The 17,437-nt window shown below is 42.0% G+C and overlaps 1 protein-coding gene across 3 annotated transcripts in view; it reads right to left on the bottom strand.

Annotated features, from left to right (window-relative positions):
- Nucleotides 1-17,437, bottom strand: part of UNC5C (unc-5 netrin receptor C) — a 556,745-nt gene that overhangs the window by 14,020 nt on the left and 525,288 nt on the right. For all 3 annotated transcript variants that reach the window (XM_075350956.1, XM_075350967.1, XM_075350963.1), the window contains 4 exons: nucleotides 16,462-16,695; nucleotides 6,887-7,036; nucleotides 3,505-3,669; nucleotides 1,262-1,443 (listed from right to left, as the gene is read on the bottom strand). In XM_075350956.1, the coding sequence (XP_075207071.1) occupies nucleotides 1,262-1,443; nucleotides 3,505-3,669; nucleotides 6,887-7,036; nucleotides 16,462-16,695 (731 nt within the window). The remainder of the gene's footprint in view (nucleotides 1-1,261; nucleotides 1,444-3,504; nucleotides 3,670-6,886; nucleotides 7,037-16,461; nucleotides 16,696-17,437) is intronic.

Raw genomic sequence — 17,437 nt, 5'->3', positions numbered from 1 at the left:
GTATGTCCCCAGCCTTGCTTGTGATGTATATACAGCAGTGTTAGTGTGCTCTATGTGCGCCCATGTCTGTTAGACAAGCGGGGAGGTGAATGAGGCTGTTGCCAGCTTCCCAATATTAGAAATATATATACAGTATAAATATATAAAAATAATGTGTGTGTGCATGTATGATGTGTATCTATGTATGGCAGTGTATATGACTGTGTACAGATTTATGTCTGTTTATATGTGTGTTTGTGAATTTCTCTTTAAATAAGTATGTGTATGTATGCCTGTATGTGTATGTATCTGTGCATGTCTATGTGTGGATGGGGCCCACTGAGACTCTTTCGCCCAGGGCCCACAAAAACCTAGAGCCGGCCCTGCATGCTGTCAACAAGGATAGTCATGAAGCAGGGTCAGATCCAAGAGTTCACATCAGGAAAAGAACAAAAAAGTGAGTAGTCAAATGTCAAGCCAAGGTCAATGAATGATAATTGGCAGGTAAAGCACAAACCAAGATAGAATATCTATTGACTGTCATTGGGAGCTGGCTCTCTGAGGTTTATATGAACAGCCCCACTCAGTGCTGGCAGCAGGTAGAAATCAAAATATCATATTAACCCCATAGCTTCCAGACTGGACAGAACCACAAATCCCAGGAATAAAATTAGATTGATGCTATCAAGCATCACTCGCAACAACAGGGTGCTGCCGCATAAACCGACACAGGTATTAGAGCACTCAAGTAGTTCTACAAAAACAAAATAATGAAGAATAAAGTTTTTGATTGGCCATGTTAATGTCTTGACATAAATCCTAAAAAATTTTTTGGGAAGGACCTGAAGTAATAAGTTCATAAGAGACAATCCACCAGTAGTTGACTTTGTTTTGTAGAGAGGAATAGGATAAAATTCCACCAAGTCGCCATGCCGGACTAATGAGTAATAACCAGAAATGTTTAGATTCAGTTATTGCTGTAGTAAAAGCAAAGGTTCACATACTTGCTAAATACATACACAAATAATATTAGAATATTTTCCTGAATAAAAAATGACTATTTTTGCCTCAATTTTTTCATTTGGTTCTCTTTATTTACTTTTAGGACTTGTGGAAAATCTGGTATAATTTTAGGTCAAATTTATGCTGTTAAAAGGAATATTAAGAAGGGCTCACAAATGTTCATACACCACTGAATATATGTTGTGTGTAATGTGTTTTGTCAACATTTTAGAGACAAACAAAAGGTTATAAAGAATTGCTTTTCGGCTGCCATGCTGACCTGTCTAAGTTGAGCTTATGGGCTAGCATCCTCCAGTCATGGCCTCGTGTCTGAGGGGCATCTAAGCTGCTGCACAGTTTCTGTCGAATAGTCAGAGGAATGCTGAAAGCACTTGGTCCTATGATGGTTGTTATGGTACTCGCTGAATCCATGAGAGGATAATCAATAATACAGCTCGGTTCCTGTACAAAGAACAAACAAATAATTTATATTGGAGACGATTTCTGGATATGGATTGGTGCACGTAGTTTATTTCCACTTTATCAGAGTCCCAGAATTAAATTCCAATACTTTCTCGGCTAGCATCATATTTCTAGTCTGAAGAAATTAAATCAAATATTTATAGCCGACTTACCATTAAACCATACCGACCTATGTCCCTGGATACCAGGTCTATGTCTGGCACACAGGCCTGATTCAATTAGATCCGCCCTGATGTATGGCAGGGTTAATTGCACCAACAATACATAGAAAGACGCGACCAGCATGGGCTGAATCTGTTCACTAATTTGTCAGCAGTACAAAAATAGATTCGTAAACTTACTTATCAATTTTTTCATAAATTTTCAGTAGGAATAAGAAGATCTGTACAAAGTGCACAGTTATGATATCATCTGGAATAGCTATTTCTTAGAGAATACAAGTGTTTACTAAAACAGACCTCTTAAATTTACTTTGATTTGTTTTATGACTAGTGATGGGCGAGTATGCCCGCCACTCTTCGTTACTAGTGATGGGTGAGTGTGCTCGACAATCTTCGTTACTAGTGATGGGTAAGTGTGCTCGCCACTGCTCGTTGCTAGTGATGGGTAAGTGTGCTCGCCACTGCTCGTTACTAGTGATGGGTAAGTGTGCTTGCCACTGCTCGTTACTAGTGATGGGCGAGTGTGCCTGCCACTGCTGTTACTAGTGATGGGTAAGTGTGCTCGCCACTGCTCGTTACTAGTGATGGGTGAGTGTGCCTGCCACTGCTGTTACTAGTGATGGGTGAGTGTGCCCGCCACTCTTCGTTACTAGTGATGGGTGAGTGTGCTCGCCAATCTTCGTTACTAGTGATGGGTAAGTGTGCTCACCACTGCTCGTTACTAGTGATGGGTGAGTGTGCTCACCACTGCTCGTTACTAGTGATGGGTAAGTGTGCTCGCCACTGCTCGTTACTAGTGATGGGTGAGTGTGCCTGCCACTGCTGTTACTAGTGATGGGTGAGTGTGCCCGCCACTCTTCGTTACTAGTGATGGGTGAGTGTGCTCGCCAATCTTCGTTACTAGTGATGGGTAAGTGTGCTCACCACTGCTCGTTACTAGTGATGGGTGAGTGTGCCTGCCACTGCTGTTACTAGTGATGGGTAAGTGTGCTTGCCACTGCTCGTTATTAGTGATGGGCGAGTGTGCCTGCCACTGCTGTTACTAGTGATGGGTGAGTGTACCTGCCACTGCTGTTACTAGTGATGGGTGAGTGTGCCCGCCACTCTTCGTTACTAGTGATGGGTGAGTGTGCTCGCCACTCTTCGTTACTAGTGATGGGTGAGTGTGTGCTCGCCACTCTTCGTTACTAGTGATGGGTGAGTGTGCCTGCCACTGCTCATTATTAGTGATAGGTGAGTGTTCTCGCGTCTGCTCGTTACTAGTGATGGGTGAGTGTGCCTCTTACTGCTCATTACTAGTGATGAGTGAGTGTGCCTACCACGCTTCGTTACTAGTGATGGGTGAGTGTACCCGCCACTGCTCGCTACAGATGATGGGTGAGTGTGGCTGCCACTGCTCATTATTAGTGATGGGTGAGTGTGCTTGCCACTGCTCGATACTAGTGATGAGTGAGTGTGCTCGCCACTGCTCGTTACTAGTGATGGGTGAGTTTGCTCGCCACTGCTCGTTACTAGTGATGGGTAAGTGTGCTCGCCACTGCTCGTTACTAGTGATGGGTGAGTTTGCTCGCCACTGTTCCTTACTAGTGACGGGTGAGTGTGCTAGCCACTGCTCGTTACTAGTGATGGGCAAGTGTGCTTGATTGAGCCTCCAGCATTGAAGTTTAAAAATGCTGGAGTTTTCCATTGACTTCTATTATATTTGGTACTCAATTTGCATCTGAGAACCCCCTATGCTCAACAAGTAACAAGTGGTGGTGAGCACGCTCGCTCATCACTATTTATGATGTCTTATAATTTGGCGCTATCAATGTTTTCCACTATGATTGATCAAATTTACATGTAAGTATGCATTGTTTGAAACTGTACCTATACATACCTCTGTGGCTGTACAGTTCAGCTGGAAAATTTGACCTTCACCCTCCACCTGCCTGACACACAGCTTACAGGATAGGTCGGTGGTGCTAAGGCTGAAGCGTTCCAGAGTAAAGGTGCAATGAAGATTCCTTTGGCATCCACTCCACACCTGATAGAATGGAATTTCCTGTGAAATACAACCAATCATAATAAATTATTTTCTTGAAAAAAACAATTTCTTCATCTTTATATAGTCATGGTGCCAATATCTTAGCATGGACTGTAGTGAACAATTCTGGAAGGTGAAAACTCATGACATGTTCTTCAGAAAAGATATATGAAGTTTGGGGGACGTGTGACTAGAAGCTCAACCTAGCTGCTGGTATTACACAAGCAACTAAGTGGCAGACACCATTCCAATAAAAATACAGCTTGTACTACAAGGGCCATCTCTTGTTATTCACAAGGAGTCTGCTCCTCCGTAGTAGAGGCAATCTTCTACTTCTGCCTTCAGCCTGTATTACTTTAGCACATTACGAGCACAGTGCTCAGCTCCCCTGGGAGCGATGGGCTACGGAGTGAAACCTGGTTAATGGAAGCTGAAAGCACTGAAGAGAAGTTGTTCAGCCTTCAGGCAATGGGAAGAAGTTGCTGAACTAGCACTATATCTAATCCATACTGAGCTTCTCACAAAATGCTGCTGAAGCCTTGCCAAGGGTAACTGCTTTGGCCAGGCCAGCAGAATTATTAAACATGATTGTGGGAAATAAGGAAAAGAGGTAGCTGATGGTGAAGACAGGCACAATCAGGTCCACTAAGTGATGACAAACCCAGTACTTAAAGGCTACACCGAAATGGGATGAACATTAATAAAGTCCAAGTCAAAAGCCTGTTAGCAAAAGATAAAGCTTGATATGGTAGAAAGGCCAGACCGTCTACAATGCAGATAGGGAAGGACTCGGAGTCAGTTACAAATCACACTAGGCACTTATGTCCTTCCATTATCGTGATTGGCCTTCTACAGAAGTGCTCTCAAATAATGGCGGCTCATATATCACGCCTACTACATACAGTCATGTCCAAAGTGTTGGCAACCTTGATATTGTTCCAAGAAATTAAGTATTTCTCCCAGGAAATTATTGTACTTACATATGTGTATTTCCTTTGTATGTACTGAAACAACACAAAATAAAGAAAAAACAAAAGGCAAACGCAACACGTGGCCAAAACGTTCCAACATGACTCAAAGTGATTGATTTTTTTGTAAATATTTATTGGGAGTAGCACAGTGAACCACATGTAGCTACAGCCTTAATAGTGCCCAGTAACAATATTTAGCCAGCCTAGTGCTGATTTCTTACATTGTAAAGACCTGTCAAATCATTTTAACCAAATGCAGCAAACAAACTGGACTGAATCAGCAACCAATTTGCCGGTTGAATCAGTACTAGAATTGGAACAAATTGCTTCGTTCAACTTTAATATTGCGCTTGGGCTACACAAAGATCTGACATGATTAAAGGTCAGAATGGTCCTTGGACATTTCCTGTTTATCTTCTGGGCTCTATAATTAAGGCATGATGCACTGGTATATGGAGATGTTTGGAAAGTACTTTGTGAGCTTCACTATAAAGGTCATTTACATTGGAAGAATACTGATGCAGCATATTGTCCATTCCAGTCAGTACATGGCTAGCTTGGCCTCTGTCTACCACCAAAAGAACAGTACTATAGCCTGAATCATGCATATTGGCATTGTACTCTAGAAGCTCAATGCTATCAAAGACCCCATAACATCAGACTTACATCAGCCGAATCCACTGATATCAGCAGGATCCGCCTATGATCTAATGTCTATGGCAGGCTTCCGACTCTTTACCGACAAGAGAGGATTTACAATGGCTGTACCTTTTCTTTTCTGTGAGATGACCCATTCCCAGAGAAGTCTAGAATTGGCTCTATCATAGAGAATACTGGAATACTTGGCCAAGCTGAGCATTCCTGTGTATGGGAAAGTTGTGGTAGATAGCTGTCCACCACACGATCATTCGGCCAAGAACTATCTAATGTGTATGGGGCCTTAAGAATCTGTCAAAATCAGAGACCCCATTGGATGCTTTAAATGAAATCTGTCACTAGGCTTTTACCACAAAATATGAGAGCTGCTTAATGTAGAGACAGAGACACTGATTCAACAAATATATCACTTACTGGGCTGCTTGCTGCAGTTTTGATAAAATCATTGTTTTATCAGCAGTATATTATCACTAGAGGACTAATAAACCTACTGCCATGTACTGTAGTCTTCCATATTAATGAGCTCTATATATTGTAACTCTACCCCACCACTGATTGGTAGTTTTTTGCCTATGCACAGTGTACACAGAAACTTGTCAAACAGTGTTGTGAGGGTAGGGTTAAAGAGAGCTCAGCATTCAGAGAACTGCTATATCTACAGTAGAGAAAACTATAATTTTACTAAAACTACAGCAAGCAGCCTATTAAATGACAAATTGTTGGAATCCTCCTACATCATGCTTTTCTAAGATGGGGTAGCAAAAGCTTGGTAACATATTCCATTTAAAACCCATTTCTCCTTTGAAACACTGAGCAATAAGTGGTGCCAAGTAAAGGAAGTGTCATGGGAGGTTCTTAAGAGAAACAATCTTTTACTTGTACAGATGATATGTCGACACTATAATGATATTTATAAAAATAAATCCACATTCTTTTAGATCATCTGGTTCATTTCGCCAAGCCTCTATCAAATATATGTGTATGATGTGATTTAAGCGGGCTTTAAACACTATGATATATCTAATGAGATGTCGGCGGGGTCACGTCGTAATTGACGCACATCCGGCATCGTTAGTGATATCGTAGCGTGTTACAGCTATGAATGAGCAGAAATACTCACCTTCTCATTCATCGTTGACACGTCGCTCATTTTCTAAAAATTGAACGTCCTGTTGTTCAATGTTCCCGAGGCAGCACACATCGCTCCGTGTGACACCCCGGGAATGATGAACACAGCTTACCTGCATCTCGCCGGCAATGCTAAGGGAAGGAGGTGGGCGGGATGTTTACGCCCCGCTCATCTCCACCCCTCCGCTTCTATTGGCCGGCCTCTGTGTGACATCGCTGTGACGACGAACATCCCTCCCCCTTCAGGAAGTGGATGTTTGCCGCCCACTGCGAGGTCGCGTGGAAGGTTTGTATGTGTGACGGGGGGGTTACAACATTGTGCGACATGGGCAAGAAATTGCCTGTGCCGCACAAACGATGGGGGCGGGTGTGATCGCAAATGCGATCGCACGACATATTGAAACGTGTAAAGCAGCCTTTACAGTGGAAGCCTGTTGATAACCGATTAGGATAGATGACAGTATGTAGCGGAAAGTTACCTGATATTTGGCTAAGAGTTTGCTCTTCCATTGGGAGTGAGGGATGTCATGAACGGAGAGGCGAAGGTTATGAGTGCTCCCTTTAAAATGAAGAGTCTTCGGCTCGTCCAGTAGCTGTCCTCCGACTTTCCTTTCTTGCTGTAACACTTCCTGCAAGTTTTGGAAATGAAAGTTTATCAGTTGCCTTGGAAAGCAGAGAGTATACCCAATTTTCCTTTCTATGAAATTATAATGAGAGATAATGTTACAACAGATCTTTCCCAGCTGAACGATTCAACTAAAATATTCATTAGTGTAATTTGCCAGAAGTAACAAACTTGGAAACAATTTGCAGATAGTAAAAGTGCGTGTAAATTTCAAAGCTCCAATATTAAAGGCTGGGTTCATATCATCGCTTTGTTATCTGCAGCAATAACACCTACAAGATGCTACACTCAACGCTTTCTGAAAAAAAAAATCCTGAGATTCTAATAAAAACTAGTATGAGGGATAACTCAGTAATTTAGTAATTGATTGCAAACCTAATGTATTGCCTCACTGGCAAAGCAGGGCTGAAAACAGATGAAGATTAGTGATGAGCAAACACAAAAGTGCTCAGGTGCTCAGTACTCGAATCGAGCATGTCGGATGCTTAGAAATGCTTGACATGAGAACCGAGCACAATATGAGTCAATGGATGTGTGGCGCCCCTGAGCTTCAGGTGCCACAGGGTATTACACCTCATTTCAGGGGTAATATCCATCCCAGGTTAGGAGGGGGTTAACTGCTGGTGCCTTCATAAACTTACACACATCAACAGTAAGGTGCTTTCCCACAGGGGGTTGGATTAGGGCAGACAGGGTGGTTAGCTATCATAATGCATGGGACTTTGTTAGTCGCTAGGACAACCACTGATGGTGGGCACCACTTGGCGTAGAAATAGGTGCAACCATCACACTAGAGCAGACCTTTCCGGGAACAGCTTGGGATAACATCTCACACGGACAACGAGAGTTTAGTGTTTCACTCTCTTCGTGGGACCCGTGGCTTGGAGCTGGAGGCTCAGCCCAGGTTCCAGATAATAACCGAGGGACACTTCTCTAGAAAAACTTTCATGGGCCCCGGAGTTACCGCCAACTATCCGGGATCAGCTGGAGCCCATCGTGGTAGAGATCGGTACTCTGGGGCAGCGCCTGAAGTATCAGTGAGTAAAAGACCTGGAACTGCAGCCCCTGCCTCTGCCTCTCATTTGCCGGTGTCGTCGCCCAGCGCTGCGGTGCCAACGGAGACTACCACCACCCCCGTCCATTCTCCATCATCCTCCCTGGGGTAATCCCGCTCCACCTGTGGGGAGCGACACCATCCCAGCTACAACTTTCACCATCAGCCCTGGAGAGCAGCACCTGCAGCGACGGCCTGTCCCTGGCCGCGTACCACAGGTGGCATCATGATCATAAAAGACTTTCCTATCCGTCACCCCCATCCTCCACCTCCAACTACCACCACCATCTGTCCTACTACCCTCCACCCTCCTTTTCTGTATGCCTCGGAGCAACGGAACCAGGCCAGGCCACCCCATGACATTGCAGAGGATCTGCATCCACGGCCCAACAATGAGTAGGTTAAAACACCTGGTCCGTGGGGCGCTACAGATGACTCGAGGGAATGTTTCCCAAAGACTTCGGCTGTTTCCTGCTCTGACACAGCCCTCAGCCACCAAAGTCCTCACAGTCCATGTGAAGCAGGCAACAGACATCTCCCAGCAATGTCTATTCCATATTCCTGGCCACCACTGTCCCTGCGCAAGTCCCAGTTCCATGAAATAAATCTTTCTCGTTTCCAGAACAGGGACTCGAGCGTAACTTATCGTACAGTTACTTTGGCATGGCGAGAACATTTGGACTACGCACACAGAACAAAAATTGCCGGGCGATGCCAGATCCAATTAGATGATAAGGACTATGGTGGACGGGAAGATGAAACAGTCGTTGCTGGGTGATGTTTGCTGCCTGCTGCACACAGATGTTGGGGCCTGTGGTTTCCAGGAAGATGAAACAAAGGTTTCTGGGCAATGTCTGCAGCCTGGTGCACATGGATGATGGGGACTGTGGTGTCCAGGAAGAAGAAATGGAGGTTGCTGGACAATGTCTGCAGCATGGTGCACATGGATGGTGGGGACTGTGGTGTCCAGGAAGATGAAACAGAGGTTGCTGGGCGATGTCTGAACCCTGGTGCATAAGGAGGACGGAGTCTGTGGTGTCCAGGAAGAAGAAACGAAGGTTTCTGGGCAATGTCTACTGCCTGCTGTATGCAGATGATAGGGACTTTGGTGGCCAGGGGCTGTGTCAGGGCAGGTAACAGAATGTGGACTCAAGTATTTAGTTTGAGCAACCGCAGTCCCCTATGCTCGATCAAGTAACAAGCAATTCCGAACACGCTCACTCCTCACTAGTGAAGATACCCAGTGGTGTGTACAGTCATATGAAAAAGTTTGGGCACCCCTATTAATGTTAACCTTTTTTCTTTATAACAATTTGGGTTTTTGCAACAGCTATTTCAGTTTCATATATCTAATAACTGATGGACTGAGTAATATTTCTGGATTGAAATGAGGTTTATTGTACTAACAGAAAATGTGCAATCCACATTTAAACAAAATTTAACCGGTGCAAAAGTATGGGCACCTCAACATAAAAGTGACATTAATATTTTGTAGATCCTCCTTTTACAAAAATTAACAGCCTCTAGTCGCTTCCTGTAGCTTTTAATGAGTTCTTGGATCCTGGATGAAGGTATATTTGACCATATATATATATTTGATTGTTTACAAAACAATTCCAGTTCAGTTAAGTTTGATGGTCGCCGAGCATGGACAGCACTCTTCAAATCATCCCACAGATTTTCAATGATATTCAGGTCTGGGGACTGGGATGGCCATTCCAGAACATTGTAATTGTTCCTCTGCAAGAATGCCTGAGTAGATTTGGAGCAGTGTTTTGGATCATTGTCTTGCTAAAATATCCATCCCCTGCGTAACTTCAACTTCGTCACTGATTCTTGCACATTATTGTCAAGAATCTGCTGATACTGAGTTGAATCCATGCGATGCTCAACTTTAACAAGATTCCCGGTACTGGCATTGGCCACACAGCCCCAAAGCATGATGAAATCTCCACCAAATTTTACTATGGGTAGCAAGTGCTTTTCTTGGAATGCCATGTTTTTTTGCCTCCATGCATAACGCCTTTTTGTATGACCAAACAACTCAATCTTTGTTTCATCAGTCCACAGGACCTTCTTCCAAAATGTAGCTGGCTTGTCCAAATGTGCTTTTGCATACCTCAGGCGACTCTGTTTGTGGCGTGCTTGCAGAAACGGCTTCTTTCGCATTACTCTCCCATACAGCTTCTCCTTGTGCAAAGTGTGCTGTATTGTTGACCGATGCACATTGACACCATCTGCAGCAAGATGATGCTGCAGGTCTTTGGAGGTGGTCTGTGGATTGTTCTTGACTGTTCTCACCATTCTTCTTTTCTGCCTTTCTGATATTTTTCTTGGCCTGCCACTTCTGGGCTTAACAAGAACTGTACCTGTGTTCTTCCATTTCCTTACTATGTTCCTCACAGTAGAAACTGAAAGTTTAAATCTCTGAGACAACATTTTGTATCCTTCCCCTGAACAACTTTGTTGAATAATCTTTGTTTTCAGATCATTTGAGAGTTGTTTTGAGGAGCCCATGATGCCACTCTTCATATGAGATTCAAATAGGAGAACAACTTGCAAGTGGCCACCTTAAAAACCTTTTCTCATGATTGGATACACCTGTCTATGAACTTCAAAGCTCAATGAGGTTACAAAACCAATTGAGTTATTTAGTAAGTCAGTAAAAAGTAGTTAGGAGTGTTCAAATCAAGAAATCAGTATCAGCAGATTCTTGACAATAATGTGCAAGAATCAGTGACGAAGTTGAAGTTACGCAGGGGATGGATATTTCAGCAAGACAATGATCCAAAACACCGCTCCATACCTATTCAGGCATTCATGCAGAGGAACAATTACAATGATCTGGAATGGCCATCCTAGTCCACAGACCTGGATATCATTGAACATCTGTGGGATGATTTGAAGCGGCTGTCCATGCTCGGCGACCATCAAACTTAACTGAACTGGAATTGTTTTGTAAACAGGAATGATCAAATCTACCTTCATCCAGGATCCAGCAACTCATTAAAAGCTACAGGAAGTGACTAGAGGCTGTTATTTTTGCAAAAGGAGGATCTACAAAATATTAATGTCACTTTTATGTTGAGGTGCCCATACTTTTGCACCGGTCAAATTTTGTTTAAATGTGAATTGCACATTTTCTGTTAGTACAATAAACTTCATTTCAATCCAGAAATATTACTCAGTCCATCAGTTATTAGATATTTGAAACTGAAATAGCTGTTGCAAAAACCCAAATTGTTATAAAGAAAAAAAGTTAACATTAATAGGGGTGCCCAAACTTTATCATATGAGTGTATGTAACTACATGAATTACACATACATAGTGATCCCTAACAGAGATGGGAAAAGAAAAAAAAATGCTGGAGAGGTGCTTTAAGACTAAATCTTCAAAAATACCTGTCCTATTTTTTATAACTATCAACCACTTACTTAGCACCCTGTGAAGAGCTCTTCCAGGCTGGCATCAATATACAGTATGTATATATGTATAACCATAACCCTATGTATTTATTTATTTATCTATCTTCTTATTCTTTATTATCTTTTATTTACACTATGATTTTTATGGTGATACACGTTGGTAGATGTTACTATCTTATTAGCTCTCATCAGAAAGGATTCACTGCTTGCTTGGGTCTGTGGACATTCTACTGCTTGGTTAGCTTTAAGAACCAGATAAAAGATGTCACCTGCCAATATCTTCCCTGATGAGCACTAATAGGATTGATCTTTATGCACGTTAAGCTGATACGGTAGTTTCATGTTGCACTGATTTCATTCTTGAGAGTAAATGGTTCCAGCTCAATAGTCAGTTGATGATTTGTAGACTAGAGCAAAGAAATAACACTTCCAAATAAAAGTCATGTTTGAATAATGTTTTATAGTATTTTTCAATTTGTTGCAAAACTAACAATAATTGATTCAGATTTAATAGGCTTAAAATTTCAATAGCATTGCGCACAAATTAGGAAGAGACATCCCCAGGACAAAAGTGACAGCAAGAGGCAACTGCATCCCATCAGTATGTAGCACTCCTCAGTATAAAAACCCTGATTTTTAGATATTTACATGATTTATGAATGCACCTACACCAGCAGTGATACAGTAATCTGGTAGATTTCAAGAAAATTAATATGATGCAGCTGTCATGTGATACCCAATCCAAAATATCAAACAGCCGCTTCTTGACAAGGTTTAAGGTCACCCATTGATTAGGTTCACCCAACATATATAAAATATATATATATATATATATATATATATACATACAGTGCCTTGCTAAAGTATTTGGCTCCCTTTTAGACATTTCAGGCTTTAAACAAAAATAAAAAAATTGAAATTTTGTGGTGAAGAATCAACAACAAGTAGGACACAATTGTGAAGCTGAACAGAATTTATTGCTTATTTTAAACTTTTATAAAAAATAATAAACTGAAAATTGGGGCGTGCAATATTATTTGGCACCTTTAAGTTAATACTTTGTAGCGCCACTTTTTGCTGCGATTACAGCTGCAAGTTGCTTGGGGTATGTGTCTATCAGTTTTGCACATCGAGAGGCTGAAATTCTTGCCCACTCTTCCTTTGCAAACAGCTGGACCTGAGTGAGGTTGGATGGAGAGCGTTTGTGAACAGCAGTTTTCAGCTCTTTCCACAGATTCTTGATTGGATTCAGCTCTGGACTTTGACTTGGCCATTCTAACACCTGGATAAGTTTATTTGTGACCTATTCCATTGTATATTTTGCTTTATGTTTTGGATCATTATCTTGTTGGAAGACAAATCTCTGTCCCAGTCTCAGGTCTTTTGCAGACTCCAACAGGTTTTATTCAAGAATGGTTTTGTATTTGGCTCCATCCATCTTCCCATCAATATTAACCATCTTCCCTGTCCCTGCTGAAGAAAAGCAGGCCCAAACCATGATGCTGCCACCACCATGTTTGCCAGTGAGAATGGTTTGTTCAGGGTGATGAGCTGTGTTGCTTTTACGCCAAACATATCATTTGGCATTGTGCCCAAAAAGTTCGATTTTGGTTTCATCTGACCAGAGCACCTTCTTCCACATGTTTGATGTGTCTCCAAAGTGGCTTGTGGCAAACTTTAAACAACACTTTTTATGGATATCTATGAGAAATGGCTTTCTCCTTGCTACTACTCCAAAAAGGCCAGATTTGTGTATGACTGATTGTTGTCCTATGGACAGACTCTTCCACCTCAGCTGTAGATCTCTGCAGTTCATCCAGACGAATCATGGGCCTCTTGGTTGCATCTCTGATCAGTCCTGGTAGATTTGCAGTGGTATGATACTCCTTCCATTTCAATATGATCGCTTGCACAGTGCTTCTTGGGATGTTTAAAGCTTTGGAAATCCTTTTGTAACCAAATCTGGCTTTAAACTTCTCCACAACAGTATCAAAGACCTGCATGTTGTGTTCTTTGGTCTTCATGATGCTCTCTGTGCTTTAAACAGAACACTGAGACTATCACAGAGCAGGTACATTTATACGGAGACTTGATTACACACAGGTGGATTATATTTATCATCATCAGTCATTTAGGATAACATTGGATCATTCAGAGATCCTCAGTGAACTTCTGGATTGAGTTTGCTGCACTGAAAGTAAAGGGGATGAATAATATTGCACGCCCCAATTTTCAGTTTATTATTTTTTACAAAAGTTTAAAATAAGCAATACATTTCGTTCAACTTCACAATTGTGTCCGACTTGTTGTTGATTTTTTACCATAAAATTTTAATTTTTTATCTTTATGTTTGAAGCCTGAAATGTGGGAAAAAAATTTGAAAAATTCAAGGGGGTTGAATACTTTTGCAAGGCACTGTATATATATACACACACACACACACACACACAGTTTTAGTCAGTTGTTGGAAAATGCTGCAATATAAGAATGTTTTTAATAAGTTGAAGTTCTTTTTTCATCAACTAACAAAATGCAAAGTAAAAGAACTAAAGATCAAACTAAATCAAATCAATAATTGGTGTGACCAGACTTTCCCTTCAAAACAGCATTAATTCTTTTATGTGCACTTGAACAAAGTCAGGGATTTTGCAGGATTATAGTCAGGTGTATGAATATCCAGTTATACAAAAGAGGTGATAATGGTCATAATTTTAATATGTAAGTTGTCATTAATTGAAACAGAAACCGCTACAGTCTGTTGGAGGCTTAAAGCAAGGTGAGGAACAGTCAAACTCTGCTACAGTACAAAAGTAAGGTTGTGGAACAAAGTTACTTGTCACATGTCATACATTATAGCAAGAGTTAACAGCAACAAGCTGCAAGGTAGTTATAGTGCATCACCAAGGTCCCTCCAGGACAAGGATTTCAAAACATACTGGGGTTTCAAGGTGGCTGTTCCTGCTGAAAAGTACCAAAAATAGGCAACGTTGCTGAACTTAGATGCCGTGGTCAACCAAAGATCCTTATTATTCCTTTTTGAAATCAGAAAATGTCCAGCAGTGCCATCAGCTCAGAACTGGCAGCAACCAGTGAGGGCCAGCTACACGAATCTACTGCTCAGAGAGTCATTACTAGAAATGGTCTTCTTGGAAGAAATGTGGCCAAAAATCCATACTTTTAACATGAAAGCAAGTTCAAGCAACTCAACTATGCATGAAACCATAGGAACTTTTCTGCAGAAAAATGTTAGCAGTTGTTCTGTTTTGATGAGTCAAAGTGTAAAACATTTGGCCGTAACTCAAAAGGCAAAAGACTGCTGCAATGTGTCCGCTGGCAACAGAGAACATGGTGGATGTTTCTTGCAAGTTTGGGAGCATTTCAGCAAATGGAGATGGAAATTTGATCAGCAAGGATTAATGGTGTCCTCAATGCTGAAAAATGCATGTAAGTACTTATCAATCGTGTAGTGCCAACAGAGAGGCATTTGATTGGCTCCATGTTTATTCTGCAGGAGGAATACAACCCCAAACATACAGACAATGGCATTAAGAAGTAGGTTTAGCTAAAAATAAAACGACCTTGAAATCATGACGTGAACCCCCACAAAACCCTGATCTCAACAACGTCTGTCTGGGATGGAGTGTTTACACTAAATATTCATTTGACATGAGTTTCTCTTCTATTCATTCATTTACTTTGCATTTTAATAATTGGTAAAAGTATACTATTCAGACTTCTATTTTTGAATGCATTCTTGTTTTGCAGCATTTCTTCCTCGCTTACCTAAAACTTCTGCACAATGCAGATATTGCATCATCCGTTCACTTTTTTTTCTTTAGTATGTGCTGGTCAGGTTTATTTTTTGGTAACATATGTTTGGGGTTAGTGACTGGTTCCAATTTTGGTTGACCACTCCTCCTATCAACCGAAGAGGCACTTTGCACACTACGACATCGCAGGTGCGATGTCGGTGGGGTCAAATTGAAAGTCACGCACATCCGGCATCGCAGGCGATATCGTAGTGTGTAAAGCCTTTTTGATACGATTAACGAACGCAAAATCGTCATAATGGTATCATTGGTGTAGTGTCCGTCATTTCCATAATTTGGAAATGACCGATGTTACGATGTTGTTCCTCGTTCCAGCGGCATCACACATCGCTGTGTATGAAGCCGCAGGAGCGAGGAACATCTCCTACCTGCGTCCTGCGGCTCCCACCCGCTCTGCGGAAGGATGGAGGTAGGTGGGATGTTTACGTCCCGCACATCTCCGCCCCTCCGCTTCTATTGGCCACCTGCCGTGTGACGTTGCTATGACGCCGCACGAACCGCCCCCTTAATAAGGAGGCGGTTCGCCGGCCAGAGCGACGTCGCAGGGCAGTTGAGTGCATGTGAAGCTGCCGTAGCGACAATGTTCGCTACGGCAGCTATCACCATGAAATTGCAGCTGCGACGGGGGCGGGGACTATCGTGCTCAGCATCGCAAGCATCGGCTTGCGATGTCGTAGTGTGCAAAGTGCCCCTAAGGCTATCATTAATTATCGCTGGGTCTTACCTGCCTTTTAAATTTGACCAAGGAAAGGTAAGTCTGAGAGTATAGCTCATCATCAACAGGGTCATGGCTGATGGGTACACAAGAATTGGATAATTTCTGCAGCAATTCTATAAGTATATTCTATATAGCAATAGAGCAGTTCAAAATTCAGATGTTCAATGCTTGCGTACATCTTTGTGCACACAGAACACATTTTTTTACATGTATAGATTTGAAGTCCCTGAAGCTTGTATCTATTAACATTCTGCTAGGCTGTGCTGGTCAGATTTTTTTTAAGACATAGATAGATAGATAGATAAATAGATAGATAGATAGAGAGATAGATAGATAGATAGACCACAATAGTGTGATTACCTAGGGTAGCGAAAACTTTCCAAGATGAAAGAAGTATTTACCTTTAGTGCATCCTGAGTATCATCTAAACAATAAACTCGAATGTTGTACTCCAGAGATGTGCAGGATGTTGGCCCAAAAATAGCTAATTTCAGTCGTTTGGCTGATGATTTGCTAGTAGATTGTCCCACTAGTGCATAGGTGCTTAATGTTTCTGTGAGTATGTGACAGGCTTCAGAGTCCATCTGGATGTAGCAAGGCGTCGTAAAGTTCTCTTCTCCGACAACCACAACATCCTAAAATAAAATATAGTTTAATAATTGATTAAGTGCAAAGTAAGAGCTAATTTATAAAGCAAGGAGACTAAAGGCTGGAAAAGAAGGCCAAGTACAAAAAAATTCACAAATGTGATACGGTATCATATATTGCTTTTGAACTCCAATTTAGAGTCCTAGAAGATACATATGCTTTACATTGGGCAAACATGACTTGAGAACTGCCACTCTCAATAGATATTTCTGTAAAAGAATATAAGAGAATATATCAAAAATCTTTCAAAAAAAGTACTGTATTTTTTAGTTTATAAGACACATCGGATTATAAGACGCCCCCTAAATTTACAGGAAAAAAAAGGTAAAAAAAAAAGAAAGGTCCGTCTTACAATGCGGTGGTCTCTTATCGGGGGGGATGGCAGCAGTGGTGGAGCAGGGTCACAGGAGGCAGGGGCGGTGGTGGAGCAGCGCGATGCTGCGGGCAGTGAGGGTGATGTGGGTGTCGGGTGTCCCAGATGCTGTGAGGTAGGCAACTTCCAGAGACTGTCGGCGGTGTGGGCTTCAAAAAAATGACGCCCGGAGTTGGAACGTACTCAGATTGTACTTTTGGCTCAATGACAAGCTGAGATCTCATCTGTGCACGTGCCACCTCCAAGCACCATTTTCCTTAAGTCCACTGCTGGATAATCAATGGGTCGGAGACGGCGCTTGCGCAGATGAGAACTTGAGCCGAGAGCTCCATCTGCGCATTAGCCACCTCCATGCT

Source organism: Anomaloglossus baeobatrachus, chromosome 1 (genome assembly GCF_048569485.1).
Source record: "Anomaloglossus baeobatrachus isolate aAnoBae1 chromosome 1, aAnoBae1.hap1, whole genome shotgun sequence".
NCBI lineage: Eukaryota > Metazoa > Chordata > Amphibia > Anura > Aromobatidae > Anomaloglossus > Anomaloglossus baeobatrachus.
The sequence above is the reverse complement of the archived record's forward strand: the minus strand, read 5'-3'. Positions and strand labels throughout refer to the sequence as shown.